The sequence below is a fragment of the Zosterops lateralis genome (genome assembly GCF_965231275.1).
Source record: "Zosterops lateralis genome assembly, chromosome: 7".
NCBI classification, from domain to species: Eukaryota; Metazoa; Chordata; class Aves; order Passeriformes; family Zosteropidae; genus Zosterops; species Zosterops lateralis.
In genome coordinates, this window is record NC_139767.1 from 17,342,503 (window position 1) to 17,364,649 (window position 22,147).

General features: G+C 36.6%; 1 protein-coding gene across 2 annotated transcripts; it reads left to right on the plus strand.

Moving 5' to 3' along the window:
- The first annotated feature begins 83 nt into the window (after nt 1–83).
- CIRSR (corepressor of RBPJ and splicing regulator) lies at nt 84–21,508 on the plus strand. 2 transcript variants are annotated; one of them, XM_083864708.1, is made up of 10 exons: nt 84–258; nt 923–1,017; nt 1,556–1,629; nt 2,850–2,863; nt 2,957–3,012; nt 3,361–3,409; nt 3,601–3,718; nt 16,785–16,891; nt 18,308–18,393; nt 19,974–21,508. In XM_083864708.1, the coding sequence occupies exons 1-10, from the start codon at nt 187–189 to the stop codon at nt 20,704–20,706; spliced, it is 1,404 nt and encodes a 467-aa protein (XP_083720834.1). In that variant the 5' UTR covers nt 84–186; the 3' UTR covers nt 20,707–21,508. The 2 variants fall into 2 exon arrangements, with proteins under 2 accessions (XP_083720834.1, XP_083720835.1); XM_083864709.1 differs by lacking the exon at nt 2,850–2,863 and having other exon boundaries at nt 222–258.
- The last annotated feature ends 639 nt before the right edge of the window (nt 21,509–22,147 follow it).

Here is a 22,147-nt window from a genome sequence, read left to right on the forward strand (position 1 = left end):
CGGGCAGCGGGAGCGGCAGCGCGGGGCGGGGCAGGGCCGGCGGAAGGCCCGCCCGCCGACCCGGAAGGCCCGGCCGGGGCCGCCCCGGAGCGCCGCGGTCCTGCCGCTGTCCCTGTCCCTGTCCCTCTCCCTGTGCCTGTGCCTGTCTGTGCGGGGCCCGGCGCCTCCCGCTCCGCCGCCGCCGCCATGGGGAAGTCGTTCGCCAACTTCATGTGCAAGAAGGATTTTCACCCCGCCTCTAAATCCAACATCAAGAAGGTGAGGGGGTCTGGGGGTACCGGGTTCCCGGCCCCGCAGCGGCCCCAGCAGCGCTCCTCACCTTCCCGGGTGGCACCGGCGCTGGGCAAAGAGCATGGGGGAGGCAGGGAAAAGAGTTAAGAAGTACTTGAAGCTTTGGGTTTTCTTGTTCCCGGGTGTGTACGGCTGTCGCACTTTCCTGGCTCAGGCTTTTCCAGACCTGGTTCTCAGGACAAACAGGCGCTGTACCGTCCAGTAAAACCCCGCCTGTCACGGTGTGCCCATGTTTTCCCGGTATTTCATACCCGCTTCCACCTGGTTGCAGGTGCCCTCCCCAGAACTGTGTCCCATGCCAGGAACACCCGGGGGGACCTGGGGCTGGGGGTCACTGCAGGAAGACAGTGGCACCCACAGGGTATTTTCTGAGCCCACTTTTCCTTTTGAGCTATCGCATTTTCTCTTCTCTTTTCAGTGTGTAAATGTTGTTGGAACTTGGGGTTTCTCAAAATTATTGCCGTGGGAAGTTCATTTATTAAAATGCTGGATGAAAATAATGTATTTCATGTGATTAGAATGGTGATCACCCCTCGTTAAGCATTCTCAATTGAGTATGCCAGTTATTTATATGTTAATGTATTTTGCAATAGTTTTTGTACTTAAGTAGAAGCTTAATTATTTTAACTAGGTATGGATGGCAGAACAGAAAATCTCATATGATAAGAAGAAACAAGAAGAATTAATGCAACAGTATCTGAAAGAACAGGAATCCTATGATAATAGGTGAGAAATGGCTTAGGATCACACACTTCTTCCTCCTGTCTTGTTTTCATGGTAGTGAGGTCATATTGCAGTGAGCAATTTGAATTCCTGTCTCCCATTGACTGTAGTAATAGGAGAGAGCAGTGATTCATTGTGATTACTGAGTAAGCAGAAGTCACAAGAACTTATTTAAAGTAGTTTGTGCCTGTCTTCTAATTAATTTCAAAATATGCATTTGAAATGCATATTCATTCACAGAACAGTTGGTAACCTTGTATAATAATACATTTGTATCACAGAAATCTGATTTTCATAACTCTGGACATACTACTCTTCAGTTGAGATTGGAATGTGTGATTTTTGGTACACAGTGGTTCATGCAAAAGCATTGACTAGTCTCTCAGCTTTTTCAATACTCAGATTTTGTTACTCTCATTAACAAATGAAAAAAAAACGTTAGTTATCACAACAATTTCATACTGGTTTGGGGTTTTTTTTTGTGAGTGTTACCAATGTGACTGTTTTGTGTGTAACACCCCAAACTGCCCTTTTTTTGTAGGTTGCTTATGGGTGATGAGCGTGTGAAGAATGGTCTTAATTTCATGTATGAGGCCCCACCTGGAGCAAAGAAAGGTATTATAATTTCCTGATTTTGGGCAGATAGTACTGCAAAGCTAAAAACCTCCTGAAGAAATAAACACAATTTATTTATTTTAAAAGAATATCTTCATAGTGAGGTAATGATAGGAGGGGTGATTTTTTAATTCTTTCTGTGGAAATATGCAGACATATAGGTAGATAGATAGATATAGTACGTAATAATTTTGATCTCACTAAACTTTAATTTCTTTCAAAGAGAATGGTTGGGGTTTTTTTAAGTAACAGTTCAATATGAACGGAAAAAAACAGATAAAATATCTTTCCAGGAAACAATTAATAAATAAATAATGGTAAAATGAATTCTGTCCTCAGCCTGTTTCTTTACCCAGTTATAAAGCCATTGGATGAAGAGGACTAGACCTTACCAAGGCAGTGACTCAGACAACACAAACCTGTATTTTGGCCTGCTCTCCTTTACAGAAATAGCAGGTTGCATTTGTTTAAAAGTTATGCCCATAATGCAACTTGATGCTTGTCAAACATAGGAAATACCAGAGCAAAAAATTAATTATCAGAAGTTATAAAAATAATAAATGTTGAAATTCAGTAGTCAGAAGTGCTGCCTAACCTGTGTCTGGTGAGTCTGTGACTGTTTAGTAGTGTCATAAATGGAAGTTTCTAAATACCTGGTGGACACTCATATCAATCACTTAATTTTAGCAAGATCTGAATGTAAGTGAAGAACTAAGAAAATATATTCCCTCTAATAGAATGCATGTTCCCTTCAAAATGCATCTTTCCCATTTGCATGGGATCACTTGGAAATGCTTGGATGGACTCATTCTTGTAGACCAAGTTTTGTAATTATTTTACTTTAGAAGCTCTAATAGTCATCTCTTAAGCTTAGAGGAAATGCAATTTCAAAGTAGCAAGTATTGCTAAACTTTTTTTTAATATCTTAAAAGTATTGTTGCTACTCTTGAAAAAAAGGTTTAAAGTTTTTATTTGTGTAACAAATCAACATCATTTTAGAAGGTGATGCTGGATTTACAGGATTTATAGTTATATACTAGAGACTGGTTATTTGTAAGTGCACTCTATTTAAATAAAGCTACATGCTGAGTGTTTGCACTGTTGATTAGTATAAACCGTAAAACGTTTTGTCTTTAGCTTAGGGGTGGAATACCATCTGCATTTTACATATATAATTAATGCATCTTTTTTTTTTTGGCATGCTTTCTGAAATTTCAAAGAGGAAACAAAAGAGGTATTTAATTACATTATTTCTTTACATTTTCTTCTTGCTTGCTTCAATCGTATTCTGAAAAACTTCAACCTTACCATATTTTCTGTTTTATAGCAAGAAGGAGAGACTGAATACAAATTTGAATGGCAAAAAGTTGCTCCTCGAGAAAAGTAAGATACTTGGATTTTTTCATACACTTTTCTTTTTGTCCCCTTTTTTCCCCCTGTTATATTTTTGAGCAGGTCAAATATATATTTTGTGTGATCTTGTCACATCCTGACACTTAATTAGTGAAACCTGTTAGCCTGGAATTCTTTTTTTTTTTTTTTTTTAATAAAGCTCAGCTTTATTTTCATTTCATTTTTACATCTGTATTTGAAAGTGTATTAAAAAAAATGTTTTCAGGAATTATACCTCTGAAATGGGCGTACACTTATCAACAAAAGGTAGTTTTGTGTATGATGTCTTTTTAAAAATAGTAATGAATTGAGTATTGTTTTTTTGTGCTTGTGTAACAGATACGCTAAGGATGACATGAATATCAGAGATCAACCCTTTGGTATCCAGGCAAGTGACATAAATTTCACTCTGTGGATGGCTGGGGTGTATTTCAAATGTTGTCTAACTGCAGAACATGCACATGGACTGTCTTAATAGTGGGTTTCAAAGCTTTTCTTCTGCCTCATGACACAGACATTTCTGTAAACATTTGACTGTATTGGTGAGTAAATTGTGTCAATTGGCTTTGTTGCCTTTAGGTGCGGAACGTGAGGTGTATTAAATGCCACAAGTGGGGTCACATCAACACTGATCGAGAATGTCCCTTGTTTGGCCTTTCTGGAATCAATGCAAGTTCAGTCTCCAGTGATGGGTCAGGTAGGCAGTGAATGGTTGTTAAAGGTTCTGGTTAGACAAGTGGGGGGAGCTCATCATGTTTAACTTTAGAAGGTTTAAGTTTATCATATTTCAGAGAGTTGATGAAATCTGGAAAACAATTAATTCCAACTGTAAGAGCCACAATTTTGAGTTAATTATTTCAAATTACAGGGACCTAATTTTCTAATTAGTAACTCATTTAAAAAGGATTCTGTATTGCTTTGATCCTATCTGTGCCTAAAATTGAGAAGCTGCAATCAGACCTTAGATCAGAGTGACAGAATTTGTGTCACCAGAAAAATGAGTGGATTGTCAAAGACTGTCCCAATTCAAACTTAAGCAAACTGCTCGACTAAGATGAAATATATCATTATATCTTTGTTAATCACTTGGTGAAATTGAGAGGTTTGTGGGCTTTTTTAAAATATGTAATTGTGTAAGTAGACAAGCAACTGAAACCTAGATTTCCAAATGCCTGGTTTCCATTCACCTGACTTATTTTTGCTTCTCAAACTACATTTTTTTTTTCTTCTATTAGCTCTCCTGTTACGTGAAGTCACAATAGTTAGTGCTAAATTATGTTTGAAGAAGTGGGTATAAACATTCAAATTGAATATTTCTTTTTTCCTACAGTACTTTTTTTTTCCGTGAATTAACCCAAGTTGTAATGCTTTTAAGTTTCTTAAAACTGGGACACATTAAAGAAACATCAGGTAGCCCGGACGAGTCTTCAGCCTTGCTGTACTGTGCTTTAAAGTTTTGCATCTTGGATTTTGCAGACATACCATTACAGTTGGTACACCTGATAGTTTCTGCTTTTCTTCTGTCTTCCTTCAGGTTGTCTATTTTATGTAGCAGCTCCTGGTTTTGTTACATATTTACCCTACCAACAATCTTGTTTTTCAGGATTAGGTCATGTAAATACATATTTCTTAGAGATGAGGCCTGGAGGAGTTGAATTAAAGGAAATCATGCCTCTTACTCTCCTGTCTTTTTAGGCATTGTCTGATGATTATGCCATTGTGTTACTCATCCTATGGTTGACTTGCACAGCCTTTCTGTTCAATTGGTTATAAAATTAAATCACTTTCTTATGTGAGTCTTATCTTAGAAAAAACTGTCCTTAGAGCATTTGGTGGTGGTAGAATCATATTGTGCAGCTTTTGCACGTCAGAGATGCTTTTGTGCTACAGAACTCACTGTCCACACCTCAGTTCAAATGATATGGGTGAATTTTAGGGGTGTTTGGTTGAGAAAGCAGAAAATATTAGTACATGCTTGCACAAACCTGAATGTGCATTCCTTATTATTCATTACAGTGTAATACAGACACACTGCAGTGTCAGTAGAAAAATAACTGCTTGTTTCAAACCTTACTGAGCTATCTATATAGGTGTAGGCAACGTTTGACTGCTGTGGGTGTTTCCCACTTAAAGAGACGTCCCCCAAAGGGCTTTTCAAACCATCTTTTTAAGCCTAAAGAGAGCATTTAGCATATATGATGAATTTTGCATTAAGGAAAATAGTGTAAAAATACTTAGATGTTCTCAGACTGTGCCAGTGCCCTTTCATTTTCAACTCTGGAACTTAGAAGACAGTGTGCTGTGCTGAGCTTAGACTCCTGTAGGCTGAGGAAGGATTTTTAGGGAGTAGGGGTGGGCGACAGATCAGGATTTGTATATATAATTTGTAAGACTCTGTTCTTGAATTTGAATTGTCAGCTGTAATGATACTGCTACTTTCTCTTTCTTCCAGGGAAACTATGTAAAAACACTGTAGGTAAAGCTTAAAGTTCTTGATTTAATAGCAAATACAAGGCTTAGAGAAAGTGATGATATTAATTACAACATCATATAAAAGGTTGTCTGCTTTTTCTAGTCTCAGGAATACAAACCTTTCTAAACCTTTATCTGATTTAATAACAAGTTAAGTTATACTCCTTTGATGACTGCTGGAAATGTGTGTAAACGAAGCAAATTTTTGAATTCATTGCTTCCCCTAAGACTCATAATTCATCTACAGGGTATGTTAAAGCATATGCCATATATTTTTTAAAAAGTATGGGTTGGGATTTTTTTTTTATGTTGAAAGCCTGACAGCAGTCCTGTGTTGGCTGGGATGGGAGTAATTACTTTGCATTGCTGAGAGTTCAGCCCAGTTGTTACAGTGCTGCAGATGCAGTTAGCTCTGCTGCATCTGTTTCCACCTCCAAGAACCTTCTTCTCTTGCTCAGTGCAATACACCTCCTCAAAATCTGGTTTTTCTTGCTTCTCTTTATCAGTAATTACATGCACTCCTAAGTTGCTTTCTAGACTGAATTCCTGATTATTTTTTATTGCTTTATAGTACTGCAAAAATGTCCATTGCTACACTGTTCTTTAGACTGGCTAGAACTCCAGCAAATGCTACTTTAGAAAGGACAGAGACTTTTTATAAGATCGACTTTTAATGAAACTGTTCTGTGTTTTGTGAACTGATGATTAGGTTTTAAAAAGTCCCTTGCACTTGAAACAAGTTGAATTGCACATGAATTGATTCCCAAGCACTCCCTCCTCCACATGTCACAAGTGTCTCCTTATGCTTAGAAAGCTGGTAAAAGACATGTAAATAATCCACAGTTTTCATTTATTGAGGTTGTCAGCACCAGGAAAAAAAAAAAGTGCAAAACTACTTGGCTTCTAGGGTCAGGTAAAGTTCATTCAATTATTCTGAAGCTGTTTGTTAGTTTCTAAAATGTAGAGGTTAAAACACATGTCTCTGAACAGAGCAAAGAATAGGGATTTCAAGGATAGGCAGTGATTACTGGTAGTGTACAGCAGGTCTGGAATGTGTACTAAATTTATTTCACCAGGCTTTTTTATAACCTAATGTGTAAAAATACATTTTGCAATGAACTCTCAAAGAGTTGAAAAATGTTCAGCTAAATTATTAGAGCATGTAGTACTTTCAAAGGCTAGGAATTATTGCCATATTTAGAAAGATGTTGAAAACTTTCTAGCTGGTGTTTCAGGAAATTGAAATACAAATATTGTCTCATAAATGAAAGGGTACAGCTGAGAAATACAGATGTAATGAGGAAGAAAGGTGAAACCAGAGTAAAATTTTAGTACAGTAGTCAATGTACAAGGATTCCAAATAGTTTATGAAATTAATTGTATTAGAAGGACCAAATTTAAGTTCTAAATAAGTAAACATTTTTTTTAAAGACCAAATCTTTGGAATTTTTTTTAAATTCTTTGGAAAGAGCTCTATTGCATTGAAGTTACTAACTTGGTAGTGCTTTATTTCTTCTGATTAATAATCTTTTCATCCTAATAGAAGTCGATCTTACATCCTTTTCATGCAAATTGAATGAAATAATTTTTTTATGCAGTGCGTGGTAGTTACCCCAGCTATATTTAGGTTAGAATTCTTCAAACTTTGCAAATACTCTCCCTTGCTAGAGCACACCATGCATCAGCACAGTGTTGGAAGGCTCTGGTCCATGTGCTGCTGAGCATCCTGGCTGGTGATAAATCTCTGCCCAGTCAGTGTGTGGGAACATTGAGCTTCATGGTTCTTAATCTGGTGTGCTAAGGACACTGGCATCACTAATTTCTGCAGAAGTAGATTTTAAAAAATGGTCTGGTTTCCCTGTCAAAGATTTGTAGCAGGCCTTGATATGAGTTCAGTTTGTGTTTTGTTCTAGTTTTTTCCTGCTGCAGAAAGAGTGAAACAAAATATCTCGTTTGGACTCACTACTTTTGTCAGCATCAGATGAAATGTTTGACTGCAAATAAATGAAAGTAAAACCCATGACTGATTTGGTTGACTTATCTAAAGTTCCTGCTATGTTTCTCCATTGGGGAAAAGGAGAATTATTAACTGAGATTTCTTTTTCCCCCCACATCATGTCCAATATAGGCGTTTTCTTTCCCATAAGTTTTATAAGCTGTGATTCTGTCATTTCAGCAGAAGAACAGCTGTCTTTTAATCTGATGTGAAGACTACTTTGTAATGTTCCTCTTGACAAATGAAACTGTTTGGCAATTGCCATGTTGGATTTGGTGTTGAGTATTTTGTGTGCAAAGACCAGTCACAGCCTTCAGTTTCCTCCAGTGAAAGTGCTGCAGGACAGAGGGTGTCTGTGGCACAGAACTGTCTTCTGCTGTCTTTCAAGATCTGACATGCATTGCAGTGGTTCAGCAAACAAAAATAGTTACAATCAGTACCTTAACTTGGGCACGGTGGTTTGGTTATTTTGCTTCTGGGACCATTTTACTAATCTAGTTCGTAATTCATACGAAAAAAAAGTCATACCATTAAAAAAGCACCTATCGAATAATATCTCACCAGTGAATAGAGATTATTTTTGCAATAAGGCAATTTCAGTGGATGTGGTTATCATGGGATAATCACACCCCTGGGGTACAGCCTTGTCTGTAATCTCCCAGGAGTGTAATTATTGCATGATAACTGCACCCCCTGGTGTTGCATTATTTCTATTATGAAATTCTTAGTTTTAGATATAAAGTAACTTTGATCACTGGAAACTGCAAAGTAGTGTTAGAATGTTCCAGCTGTGAGGCTTACGGAGACCAACTTAGAAGATTTATTTCTCTTTTACAAAGGTAAATTAGGCAATCAAAATGCTGCTTTGGGCTAAACTGATTTACAGAGTGTTTTACTGATAAAATCCTAACTTCCAAAGTTCACAGAAGATGAAAATATCGATTGTGCTTCTGATTTTATGTGCCACTGTGATATTATATATGCATGTAGAAAATACGGAATGCATACCAACAAAAAACCCAGCTCACTAGCATCTCAAAGTTGGCCTGCTTTTATAGTCCTTTTTTATCATTAACCAGCAGCATCTGTTGGGGTTTGTGAGGTTTTTTTGTGAATCCTGGGAAGCCATTGACTTGATTGGAACAGAGATCATTTGGTGTCCTGCGCAAAATGTTTTGAAATAATACTGTTATTTCACTTCAGAATTGCCTGAGACTTTCTTGGTCTTGAAATTAGGACAAACTGAATTTTTTCCCCTTCTTTCCTGCAAACAATCTATCCTGCTGAATGATAGTTTGGGCAGATGAGGGGTTACTAAAAGGCTATGGAAGTTTAAATTCTTACAACTTTCATTATACGGTTTTTAGAACAAAGAACCCATTATGGATCTGTTCCTTTCTTATGAAGAAAGGTATTACTATTGCAGGAAGTGAGGCTAGCATCTCAAACTATATGAATAGCATAGTTAAAAGTGAGATGGTGAGGTTAGAAGATGTTCTTGCACTCTTGGCCTATGAAAGCTAAGCTTGGAGAGTGCTGAGCATCTTCCTCTGCTGTGGACTACTTTGCGTATCTTACACCTGACTGGCTCCATATATGTGATCCATGCTGTGGAATTACTGAGGAAAAAGTAGTGTGAGGTGCTTAGTACCTTGTGGAAAATTCAGGGAAATAAAGGTAGAAGTCTAATGGAGCAATGTGTGTGTGTATCTGGTCTCTTATGGTCTACCAAGATAAAACCACTCTAGGCACGTGCAGCCTTCTAAAGGCTTCTTACCCAGTTTGGGGTTTGCACCCTCTCTTTTCATCTCCTGAGTGCCCCTGAACCAACTGTGGGTGTTGTCTCCATCTGTCTATGACTTAGTGTGTTCCACTGATCTTAAGCTTTTAGGTGAAATACCTTTCCAGAGTAATAATTGAAATTACCAGTCACATGGAGACAGCAAAAAATGAAATCTATGTTTATATTACATTATGTCTGTATCTCACTGCCATTTCCAAGTGACAAATATGGTACCTTTTTTCCCAACACAGAAAAAAAGTCTGCATTGTATTGGGAATGCAGGAATTTAAAAAAAATATTCTCTTGAATTTGTAATAACCAAGAAAAGGTATTTGAATATGTTAACTGTGAATATTTGTATAAATGGTCATCCGTAGAAACATACAGTGTGTGAAACCTTACTTTATGATCTGCAGCTGAGACCTTTGATTGTGAACAGTAGGAACCTTAACTAAATCTTCACATAGTTTTAAGAACTGTCACATTTTAGAATAATCCTTCATTTATGTTTCAGACCCCTTGGTATTTGTTGTGAATGTATAAAATACAGATTCTATTAGAAATCGTGTGCTTAGTATTTAAGCACTAAATATGGATTCCAATAGCAGTTTGATGATGTTAAATGGTTTTTACTGCTCCAAAAAAGTAAAAAGGAAACTCAGGTTTCTCTGAAATACCATATGACAAAAGCATGGCAAATTACACCAAAATTCTGTGCTAAAGTGTTAAATACAGTTAAACTGCAGGCCCTCTGAAGAAGAGCTAATTAAAAGCCAGAGGTTTTAGTCATTGATTTCTCTCAGTGCCAACTGCAGCAGTTGCTTTGAAGTGTAAATATGGTCTGAATGCACTCATCTCTGAAATAGATGAAAAAATTATCAGTAAAAAAATGATTGATTCTGAATTAGTGAAGGCAGCCTAAATTTACTGTGTGTCATGATCACATAATTTTGATAATAGTTCTTTGTCCTTTAGATAAAATAAGTGCCTACTCTCATCTCTGTCACAACCTCAGTAAAAGTTCACAGACTATGGAGTATGATTAAGCTCAGTCTGTAATTTTTTTTCTATTTTTGTTCAATTTCCTTTTCCTTTTTCATGTTAACAAAAGCTGTAGAAAATTCAGTGGACAGAACAAGAAAGTATATGGATATATTGACACAACTGTCTATCCTAATATTAGTTTCTCTTGTAAAGCAAAACCTGAAAAGCATTGTGGTGTATGTTATGTCTTTGCTACCACCCAGAAAAGGCAGCATTCTGTATTCATAGTGTATTTATCCTTCATGTGGTTGTGTGCTAGACTGAAATCCAACAGCAGAATGTTTTCTAAAGCCTAGTTAATTCAAAAGAGGGATTTTTGTATTTATTTATCTACTTTCCCACAGCCAAGTGTGGCTTTAGTGCCATTGTTGTGTAGAAAACCGGATAAATTTCAGTTTGGAGGAGTTACAGCCTCATGTGGTCCAAGCTAACTATAAGAAAGGATGATGACAACATGCTTTAGGCCTACTTTGTTAACAAAAAAATGTGTAGCAATAAAAGAGAAGCCTTGAGAGTCTCTTGTCCTTGATTCATAAATTTTTAAGCATGGTAGCATGGAGTTTACTGACCATGACACATATGGCAGATTGATAGCAGATGCACAGGTTTGCTATGTTTACATTTTCATGTAAATTATCTCTCTTACCAAGTCAGGAGAAGGGTGATGGTGTGATGATGGTGATATTTTTAGATTAAAATGATCACATTTCTAAATGGAAAGATATCCCATGTCTGCCAGAACACATTTTCAGAAAGGGAGAAAACCCTGTTCTAAAAGCCATATTCTAAATACTCTGTTTTGATGATATGCAGAATGAGCAGTAGTTAAAATAAATAGTTGCAATTAAAATTACACCATGAAGAATCTACTTTTTCCAGTATTTTCTACAAATTTCCAGTAACTTTTATATAGTGTACTCAATTTAATTTTATAACAATACACAGAATACAAAACAAGGCATGGATACAACCTTAAATATCAGATAGTTCTGTAACTGCAGCCACAATGTAAGTACAAGGGTTACTGTCATTTCCCCTGCCAAAGATGGCAGTCATGTTCACAGTATTGTTTTTTACGTCTTTGCTTTCCATTTATATTCCACAATAAAAATCCATTTAAAACTTGATTGATAGTAAAGAATAATTCAGTTTGCTTATCTGCACTGGTGACAGTAGTGAAAGCTTTTATCAGTCAATTGGGCAAATACTGTCAAGGCTGTGCATCATGAGCAGGTGGAAGTAAAACTGCTATTTTTGGTGATACTGGCAAACATAGCATGATGGTCTGTCCTCACTGCTACTGAAGCTATTGCAGAAAAAGTGATATTTAATCACAGTTGTTATGAAAAGCGTACTGTTTCAGCATACTGTTCCCTCATATTGAATAATTAGAAAGATGTTCTTTACACATTGTAATGGAGGCCTGCTGGATGGCGTGTTACAGCTGGCATTGCTCTCCTAAGGGTGCCCATGCCTCCTAGAGAAAACATTCTGAAAACAACAATATTACATGCACTCTGCATTTTTAGCATCAAGAGAAGTACAGACAGAATAGAAAATTAATTGAGCTGTAGGTTTCTCTGGTTTCTTGGACAGGTGTGGGGTAGTAATGCAGGGTGGGAGGGCTTGCTTGTAAGGCAGGCAGAACTGTATTCCCCTCCTGATGGATTAATAGAAGCAGAACTGATTCTGTTTAATTCATCAGTTGTGCGATGAGAAATTGGAGTGCTCCTTGTTCTAAAAAAGCAAATTTACAATGTGTTATAGAAATCCTAATATGACATTCTTCTGGAATCCAGTCTAATTGCTGCTCATATATGTCTGAGAGAAAACCTATTTACATCTCTTCTGTTTACTTAATTGTACAAATATTATAAAGATGCACCAACAGCTGTCAAGCTAAGATTGTACTCAGGTAGTGCTTTGTGAAGACTCAAATCCTTATTTTCACATTTCATTGCATATTTTGAGTTTCTAGATTTTGTGCCCCAGCTCTTTGAGTCAATTGAGCTATCTGAATTGTATCCTTAAATAGTATCTTAAACAGAACAGAGAGAATTAGTGCAGCAAGAACAACTGTGGAAAGTAAGCAGGAAGAAACTGTAACCTCTTTGTGTGACAATACTGTTTCTTGAGAATTACAATAGCTGAAAAAAAAAAACCCTTTAAAAATCTTTGGTGAGTCTTTAACTAGGGAGACGTTTTTGTGCAAGCCATTAGTATAATTTTAACTACCTGTACCTACAGAAAATATAAGAAGTTGTCAGTTGTCTTAATGCTTAAAAATAAATGTCATATTCACAAGCAGTTAATTACACTAAATGACAAAAAGTTTTTCCAAGACTGTGAATTAGTTCTAAAGCAGATAAATGGTTTCATTTTAGCCAAGTAGCGTCTGGGAAAGTTTTAAAGATTTTTTTTTTCCTTTTTTTTTCCCTATCAAAATGCAAATTTCAGAAAATAACCTTGACAGTCGTATTCAAAAATAGCAAGGTACTGTATTTGACTTGTTTCAGGAAGAATAAGAAATGGATGATGAAACTTTGTAGCTTTGAACTTATTTTTAGTTTGCTGATGAAAGAATGCTGGGAGACTACTTGTCAGAAGTTGTAGCAATCAGCTATTTTTATAGGATTTCTGTATCTAAAGTTCTGCCAGCTCATGGTATAGTATCTCTAGATGTTTTCACCTGCATGAGGTCACAGAGGTGGGTTCTTCACAGGCTGTCTTACAAGCCTGTAAGGAATGCCTATATGAAGAGATTGATTTTCATAGCATGTAAAGCATTTTTGTGCCTGATGTAGGAGTGACTCTTTGCAAGTTGATGGGTGCTGTTCAAGAATAATAAGCTATTGCCATAGCCAAAAATTTTAGCCAACTGGGAGCCTCTCAGCTCAGTCTTACCATCTGTTTTACAGTTAATGACTCAGCTGGAGCATAGGGCTGCCAGGTACACCTAGTACTGCTTTCTCTGACAGTCTTGGAGAGTGACCACACGTGTGGTCATAAGCCAAAGGCAGGCTGAAAAGATTTGCCACCTTGGGTTACCAGGCAACATGGTGGCATCAAGGTTTAAACTTTAACTGCTTAATAGGGAAGCCAAGGACACTTCTGAGAAGTTGCTTTTTTTCAAATCTCTTTTAAGTGAGGTTCAGTTTTTAGGGTTTCTTTTACAGGCTTTGCCTCTCTCATTTACATTAGCCAGGAGAAATCCCCTATTAAATTTTATAGTATAGAAATCAGAATGCCATCATTTACTCACGGGTTTAGGCATCTTTTAGGACTCTTTGAAAAAGCATCTCAAAAGGAAGTATGTTGTACACCTCAGTACTGTCACATAAAGTAGCTGTGCCCAGGAATCCTGAGAGACCTCAACCTGTCACTGATATTTCAAAGAAAATCAGATCTGTTTATCAACATCATTAATATATGAATCAAAAGCAGTCTGTTGAGGTGGCAGAAGAAAGCCACCAAGCATTTGGTTCCTTTGATTCCAAGCAAAGGAGTTCAATTATGAGAATAAACATTTTCTTCGTTGTTGTTCTGTTGCAGAAAGTAGATAGTAACAGAGCTTTTCAGTTAAGCTATGCAGCCATTGTTAAATAGGATGTCTGAATTGAACTTATCAGCCTGGACTTGTAACTATGTAGAAAACAGTCATTTTAACTTTCCACATCAGAGATTGTTTTCTCCCTACCGTGTCCCTACAAGTGTCTTGCTGTCATTGGGCAGCAGAATTTCCGAGAAGCTCAGTGGCATTGTTGTTAAAAAAAAAGTGTAAGCAGGTTCATCTGTTTCATCCTCTCAAAAATGTTAATGTTTTTCAAAGTGCAAAGATGCCGTACTGCAAGAAGTGTCTTCCATAATCAACCACTCTGGACAACTGCCCATGTCACGCCTGGCTGGGGTCTGCACACAAAGGGTTGTGAAATAGGATTGTGTTTTGACTCTATTTCCATTTATGGGGTTGGTTTATTTTCTGAATCTCATTTCCTAGTGTTTTCTAAAACCCTTAATTATAATAAAAATAACATATTTAATAAAACTTCTTGGAGATTCTTGCATCTCCTCACAAGGTAGGCTGAACCTAAATTACTGTTTCCCTCACAATTTTAGGGAGACCAAAACAGGAATAATTTATTTCATAAACAACTTTAGTCTCAAGTTTCTGTGGGTGCATTTGATGCAGCTTGTATATGTCCACCAAAAAGGAATAACAGTAGTTTGGTAACTGTCCTTATCATGGTAATACTGGGTTGCAACTAAAATACTGTAGGTGGAGCTATGAATTTCTCTTTGACACTCTTGATATACAAGGAAACAGATGCACAAAAATCAGTAGTGTTGGGCATTCGTTACAAGCTTTTTCTTAAAAGAGAAGGAATTATTTTGTTTGCCTTTTTCCAGTGTTATGCACAAAGAATGCCAAAAAGGTTTGTTTCTGGAAAATAATTTTAAAACGTTCTTTTGAAGGCCAGTATGCCTTCATGTCTCTCTGGTCTCAGTTCGGACCATAGTCCCCATAGGGAACCAGAAGGTTAGGGCTTCTGTCTTGGTTCTTTAGCAAGTCTGCTGTGTAGATTTGGACAAGTTGCATTTCTCTATTGTTCTAGCTATACTAATGAGAATAATTAGGTATTGGACACACACCAAATGTGTACAACGCTGAAACACTGAAGAGGAATACCTAAGAACTTAGTTACTTCCTTAGGCAGTGGCTCTTTGAAAAATAGGGAGGAACTGCCTTTGAATAACAGATATTCTAGGCTTGAATTGGTCAAGTGTTTTGGTTTCTTTGGTATGCTGATATCTTTCATGATTCTATGCTTTGTCTCTGGCTTCCTCATACACGGTTTTTGACTGAATTATATGGCTGTTTTTATATGGATTTTTCAAATCAAGGCCTCTTCTGGTACCAATTTCTGTCATTAGATGTCTGTCTAATGTTAGTTTGTGTTCCAGCCAGAGTAGATTTTGGCAAGCAGACCAAGGTGTGAAATTTGAAATATGCAAAAATGTAAACACTGGGGCCTATACACATTCATGAATTGTGAGTTTACAATTATACTATAACACATAAAAAGAAAGAGCGCTTTTGGTAAAGTGCAGAGGGGATGGGAAATAACCCCCTACTTAAGAAAAATGTAAACTCAAGGGAAGACTAAAAGGTATCATTTGAAAATTCTTTTGTCCAGCAAAATAAGGAACTTTTAAAAAGAAGTCATTAATGCAGGGGCTCCTTAAACCATTTCCAAAGTTTTGTTGTATTCCTTCCTGCTTTACATGTAGGCCTGTTTGTTTCTGCAAGGTAATATATTATATAGGAAAATAAGAAAAAGGTTACTTCTTTTGAGAAAGCGTTATATTACTTTCCATATATTTTCTATAGCAAAAATCTCACTTTATTTTTCCATACTTGTCTGTGTTAAAAATCTATGAGTTTTGTCAGTCTTCACAACTAAGAAAGTCTTAAACCACAGAGCAGGATCAGTACATTTCATAAGGCTAATTAATCTTGTAATTTACAGTAGCTTACTGAAGTAATAGTATATGTGTGCTCCACACCCTGTTTTACGTTGGTTTTAATTTAGATTTACCTTACACAGTGTATTGACAGTAAGGTTAGTGAAGGAACTGGGAAGGAAATTTACTGAAAGTCACCTCACAAGAGAGTGAATATTTAGGGTGAAGAAAAATACTTAATCAGACAAGTACTCAACATTATGATCACAGGGATTCAATTAAAGTATAAGAGTGAGTTACAAGGTTTGTAAATTATACAGTCAAGTCTGAATGATACATAATACATCCTGTATTTTACTCCTTGTTAGATTCTTGCAAAGAAGGAAATCATGTCTAATGCCAACACCTATTCTAATGAAAAATATAGCATGGTGTTTAAACTAATAAAACCAGAAATCTCTGAGGAGATAACAGTCTAGTGGATACATGTATTTGGCAATCCCTAGAATAAGTAAGGACATAGATATTTTTCATTTGTTTTATATTCCATATGTATTCTTCTAATGCTACTTTTTACATTGAAGTTCAAAAATTTGTGTCATTGTGAAAAATTAGTTATTAGTGACATATTAGAGGTGCATTTTCTCACTGTTTCAAAGGAGAGGAGGCACCTGAGTCTTATTTAATGTGCTTTATTTAGATCTGCTGTGTTTTTTTACTATAATAAAAATGTATTACTAGACTTATCTAATATATTGTTTTCAACATGACAAAGTTACATAAGAGAATCCCCTTGTACTTAAAGAAAAATGCAATTATTTTCCATTCTGAATCTTCAGACTGCTGTTTTAGAAAATCATATCTGATTATTTGCTCAGCAGAAGATTATTGAGTTGATTTAGCTGTGATTTTACTTAACAAAGCTTCAACTGAATTCCTACTGTGGAGTCCAAAAAAGGTAGAGAGCTATAAATGATATATTCAAACTGTGATTTTTGTGAACAGGGCCATCAATGCACCCCTCGGAGCTAATAGCGGAGATGAGAAACAGTGGGTTTGCACTGAAACAAAATGTACTGGGGAGAAACTTGACCGCAAATGATCCATCACAGGTAATATCTTTTTAGCAGTAAGCTGAAAATGTCTGTAAATCTAAATGTGATTGCTTGTGAATTGTTACTTAATGTTTTCAAATATGCATATCCATAGGAAAGCTGAATAGCTATACCAGTAGAAAAATGTCAAAAAACTTAGTTTTCCAGCTTTGTTTCATACAGAATGGTGAATCATAAATTACTTATTTTAAAACCACATATAATAAATTAAATCCCTCTTCTGGGCAACTAGAAATTGAATTTTTCATAAAGGAGTGGTTAGGGCTTCTGCTGCATACTTGTAATGCAGTGCTACCCTTTGTATGAAGTTTGAAGCAGTATGCACAAATAATTCCTGCCAGGAATGCTATATCTGAAAGGGTTTTTAATTTGATTTACTATTGTTCCAGTTATTATTTCCGGGGTTGAAAATGGTTCAATTGCCTTTACTTAGCTCAGAGTATATTACTAATTGAGGTACTTTAATAAAAGTATAAAATGAAAGATTAATATACACTGCTTGAAGTAACCTTTGTTCGTATGGCAGAATTGTCAAACCACTAGTAAAGAGGGGATGATACAAGCTGGTCTTGAAATCTTCAGTAAATCAACAGTTCATTGTATCTCCAAAGATGGATGTACTTTTACCTTTAAAAAAGCTATGTACCCCAAAAAATGTAGCAAATGGGCACTGTTAAATGAATCATGTTGATATCAATATATTTGCTTTATGTAAGGTGTGCTGAGGTTTCTTTGTAAGAGCTTTTTAATCTTTATTTCTTCTTTCGTCTTCTGTGTGGCTAAAATTAAAAACATCACTGTGGTGTACCAGATGTGCATAATTTGAGGAATTCAGGGTCTTCAAAGTAGTTTTGCTTTGCTGATTGCGTTACTGTATGTAGATTATATGATTACAGTATTTTGCATTGCTAGAAGACTTCGTGCACATTTAAAGACTAATAACACAACAGTGAAGGAGATGTGTTACCCATTTTCCTAATGACTAAACCGAGACAGAAAAGTAATTTGCTTAAATTACTCTGAGTTCAAGCAGGACTAGTGTCTTACCTATTCATCCAAGCGTGATAACAATGAGGTGACTTATCCTGGGGAATCGTGGGCTTCAAACCTGGCTCATTTTTATTAACTATTTCAGAATTGTTTCTTTCCCTAGCAGTGATTTTTTCCTATGCTAGTAATAACTCCTGTTGTATAACCCCCACATTATAACACCTACTCAGCTCTGAGAGAAAATGTTGGGGTTTTTCACTTGGTAGTGGGTATTCTGTTCTAGCCAATGTCATAGGCTGACTTAGTAATACAAATATATTCGTGTCTGTGCAAAAATAAGGTATATAGAGGCACCACTTTTAAAACAGAAATCTGAACGAAGATGTTATTTTTATCTATAAGAACCTTACTGCATTTTTCTAGGAGTTTGTTACAAGTGAAGGAGATGACGATCCAGAAGTTGAATTTTTAAAATCACTGTCAACCAAACAAAAACAGAAACTTCTAAGGTATGTCTGGTATCTAGGGGAGGGGGTATGTATCACCAGTATTTCTGACTGCATCCATGATTGCCACTGTAACTCTTTGGTGTCATTTAGCACCATCAGTACAGAAGAAAATCAGCTTAGTTGAACATACACTTGACCACAAATGGCATTATGTAGCATGATTTTTAGTCACCTTGTTTTATTTTAATGTAGTTTTAATGCCTTTGACTGAGGCTCATTTCCAGTTTAACTGTGATACTGAAATACTAATTGGCTCACTAGAGATGCTGTGCTGGTATTTTAAAATATTACTCTGCACTACATTGTTGACAGTATCTTCTTCTGTGATTAAAAATTCTGTGTTCTTCTTCACTGGTTTACAACTTGACAGAGTTTATCTTCTCCCTGTGACTGAGCTGAACCTGACCTGTACCCCAAGGCCAAGGTTGCCCCAGCTGCACCTTATGCTTGTGTCAGGGTTTGCAGCTCACTGCTCCCTTAGGGTCTGAGTTAATGAGGTTCCTATGCTTTGCTTTTATCCAACTGATGTTGTGTGCCAGGTGACTTAGGGGTTTTTTCTCTCTTAATTTGCAATATTGTCCTGAAATAACCTCGAAATTTTTAAAATCAAAAATACTCACTACTGACTGGTAGATCCCATAGAGGCATGCAGATAAAACAAACTTTTAGGATAAAAGATGTCACATATGTGGGGAGTGGGAGGAGAGGGGGAAGGTGAATGGCTAAGCAGGTCCATGAGTAGGTAGGTACGTATGGTATTCACATATGTAATAAATCTCTGAGAATAGTGGACATGTTTTATGTTCCTTTTAAGTAAGGAATGTGTATGTAGTTAGAGTAATTTAAAATGTTATTTTTGTTTGAACTTCTGCTGGCCCACCTAACACATTGAAATTTTTATAATCCTTTATATTTTAGAAGTTGAAGTTTAGTAAATATTTGGGTCCTTTAGGCTTTATTAGTCTGAAGGGATTCTTTTTTTAATACACTGGAAGCAGTTTCACTATTCACTCACTGATTTGTGAGTGCGTGATGGAATATTGTATATTTACAGATAGAAAATGTAAGCTTCTAGTCATGTAAAAAGAGGTTACTGGAAATATCTGTATTATTTGCCTAAAGAACTCAGTTTTCATCATTAATAGAAAGTGAATACTAATTGCATTTTTTCATTTTCAAAATGCTTTTTTAAAATGCACAAACAAAAACAGCAATGATTTTCTAAGTCTCCAGAGCAGCCTGACAAAGGGAAATAAAGCACTATTGAATCTATTTATTCCTAGTTACAAGGCCCAAATTGACATATCTTACTTATCTTTTTGAAAATTAAAGAATTAAAAAATCATATTACTCCTATTTTGAGGGAGCAGCTGTGGATTTCATACTATGAGTAATGTCAGGTTAGAAGTTCTAAAATGAAACTTTGCTGAAAAAGGAAAAGAATACATTTTTTTTAATGAAAATGAATGTATTTACTGTGTAGGTCATCAGAAGTAGTGAACTTTAAAAGACAGTGACTTTGCAGTCTAGTATATCTTAACATGTCTGATTGTGCCACTCTTTTATTTTGAAAATAAAAGGAAATTGGATCGTCTCGAGAAGAAAAAGAAAAAGAAAGACAGAAAGAAGAAAAAGCAGCAAAAGAAAAAAAGCAAAAGTAAACACAAGAAACATAAGACGAGATCCTCTTCCTCATCCTCCAGTGAGACTTCAGTAAGCAGCAGTGATAGCGAGACTGACAGCAGAGATAAAGCAGCACAAAAGAAGATGGATTCTAAGAAAAGAAAAAAAGACAAGTTTTCAGAGGCTAGCAGCAGCAGCAGCGATTCAGAAGGAAAGGCAAAAACGAGGAAGGAAAAACTTTATGAAGATCTCTCCAGTAGTCACGGTAACAAGGACAAAGATAGGGAGAAGTACAGGCTTTTAAAGCGAGACAGTTCTGCAGAGAGCAACAAATGGAACTCCTGTGAGGGGGAAAGAAAGTCCACAAGCAGATACCATAGCACCAACACGAGAGACGCTGAAAGAAAGGAGAGGGATAGTAGAAGCCAAAACATGAATGAAGGGAGCAGGAGAAGCCCGTGCTCAAATCACAGCAGTTCCAGGCAAAGGCACATAAGAAGAAGTCCAAGTCAAAGCCCTGGTGAAGAGCGGCACAGGAAAAATGAAACCAGAAGCCCCAGCACAGATGTACACAAAGAGAAGAAAAAATGTAAAGAAGGCTACGGGGACAAGTGCAGTAAAATGGAACACAGAGAAAGGAGCAGACGCAGTAGAAGTAGAAGCAGAAGCAGAGAGAGGAAAAAAAAATAGTGTAGGGGACAGGTGCAAACAAGAATTTCTCTGGGTTTTGATGAATACCTTTTAACAAGGGCTCAATTACATACTGCTGTTCATTTTCCAACCTCTGTAACTACCATTTCCTACATAAAGCAAACGGCATCAATTCTATTGTGTTGGAATATTTGTAAATTGGATATATACATTGGGGTATTTTTTTACTCTCTAAGTATGCTTATTGGCAAATACTTCTTGTATACATGCAGTAATTCACAGACCTGATTTTAGGATTTTAAAATATTTAAAAACAGTATGTGATAATCCTGGTTTCATCCATGATTTCTGTTTAGATGCAACCGTGAGGGGGAGCAGAGAAAGCATTTCAGATAATCTTGGATAAGATCATTGCTTTAGATATCAAAGCATTGTCTTGTAGAGGGTTTTGTTCTTTTCATACTGAAACATTTTTCCTGAAGTTCCCTGTAAGAGATCAATTTCATGAGTTAAAACAACAGAGAGACATAGTTCACATAAGTGTATAGCAAACATTTTTTTTGCCTCCTGCAGTGTACAGCTTGGTCAGGGCTATCTAAACATCTTGAACCCCTGTTGGTATGTGTCAGTACAATGTCAAGTTATTGTTCAATAATCTCTCAAGACATGAAAAGAATATTTACTGCCTCAACTGTATTTTATTGTTTGTGGTAGTAAGTTAGTGTAAATAGTCATTCTTTTGTTTTCATGAACCTCTTTGTGTTTATAGTGATTGTCAGTCATTTTCTGCATATGTTGTTATGAAGATGAACTTCCATAATAAAATACCTTATTCTTTAAAGCAAGTAATAATTGCCATCTTCTTCAGAGTTCTGAGTCAGTACAAATGCACAAGGCAACACTTCACAAGGTTTTTATTGCAAAGGAAAGGCTTCTCTGCTCTTTCAGAATGGCAGATGGAAAGTACATTCATTAGTGAACACGTGAAACAGAGTCACTGTGCTCAGTATTCCAGCAACTTTCTCACCCTCCTCACTCACAGGACAAATGGGACTTTTATTACCAGTCCACTTCCACTTCACTCAGAAGATTTTCAGGACTGCACAGAATATAATAATACAGGGTGAAAGTGACCTGGCTTATCGTTTAAGTGCATGTGAAGAGTTTGAAAGGGTGAACCATTAAGAGATGTCACCTTTTCAATGTGTCTGCATTAGGTTGCTCTGGGCATTCTTGCTGAAGTAGCTGGGAGTTAAAGAGCCCCTGCAGTAGAGTCAGCCCCCCTGTATTGATGTGTGGAAGCTCTGATTTAGAAAGAACAGGAAGAGACGGCAAAAATGCCTGTTTTAGCAATCTAAACAAAAACTCTGTGTACGAGAGGACAGGGTAATATGATAGGGGAAAAGGCATATTCTGGTAGAACATTTTTGTGTTAAGTGCAGCAGGAAAGACAGGAATAACTGGAAGTTGCCTCCATTCC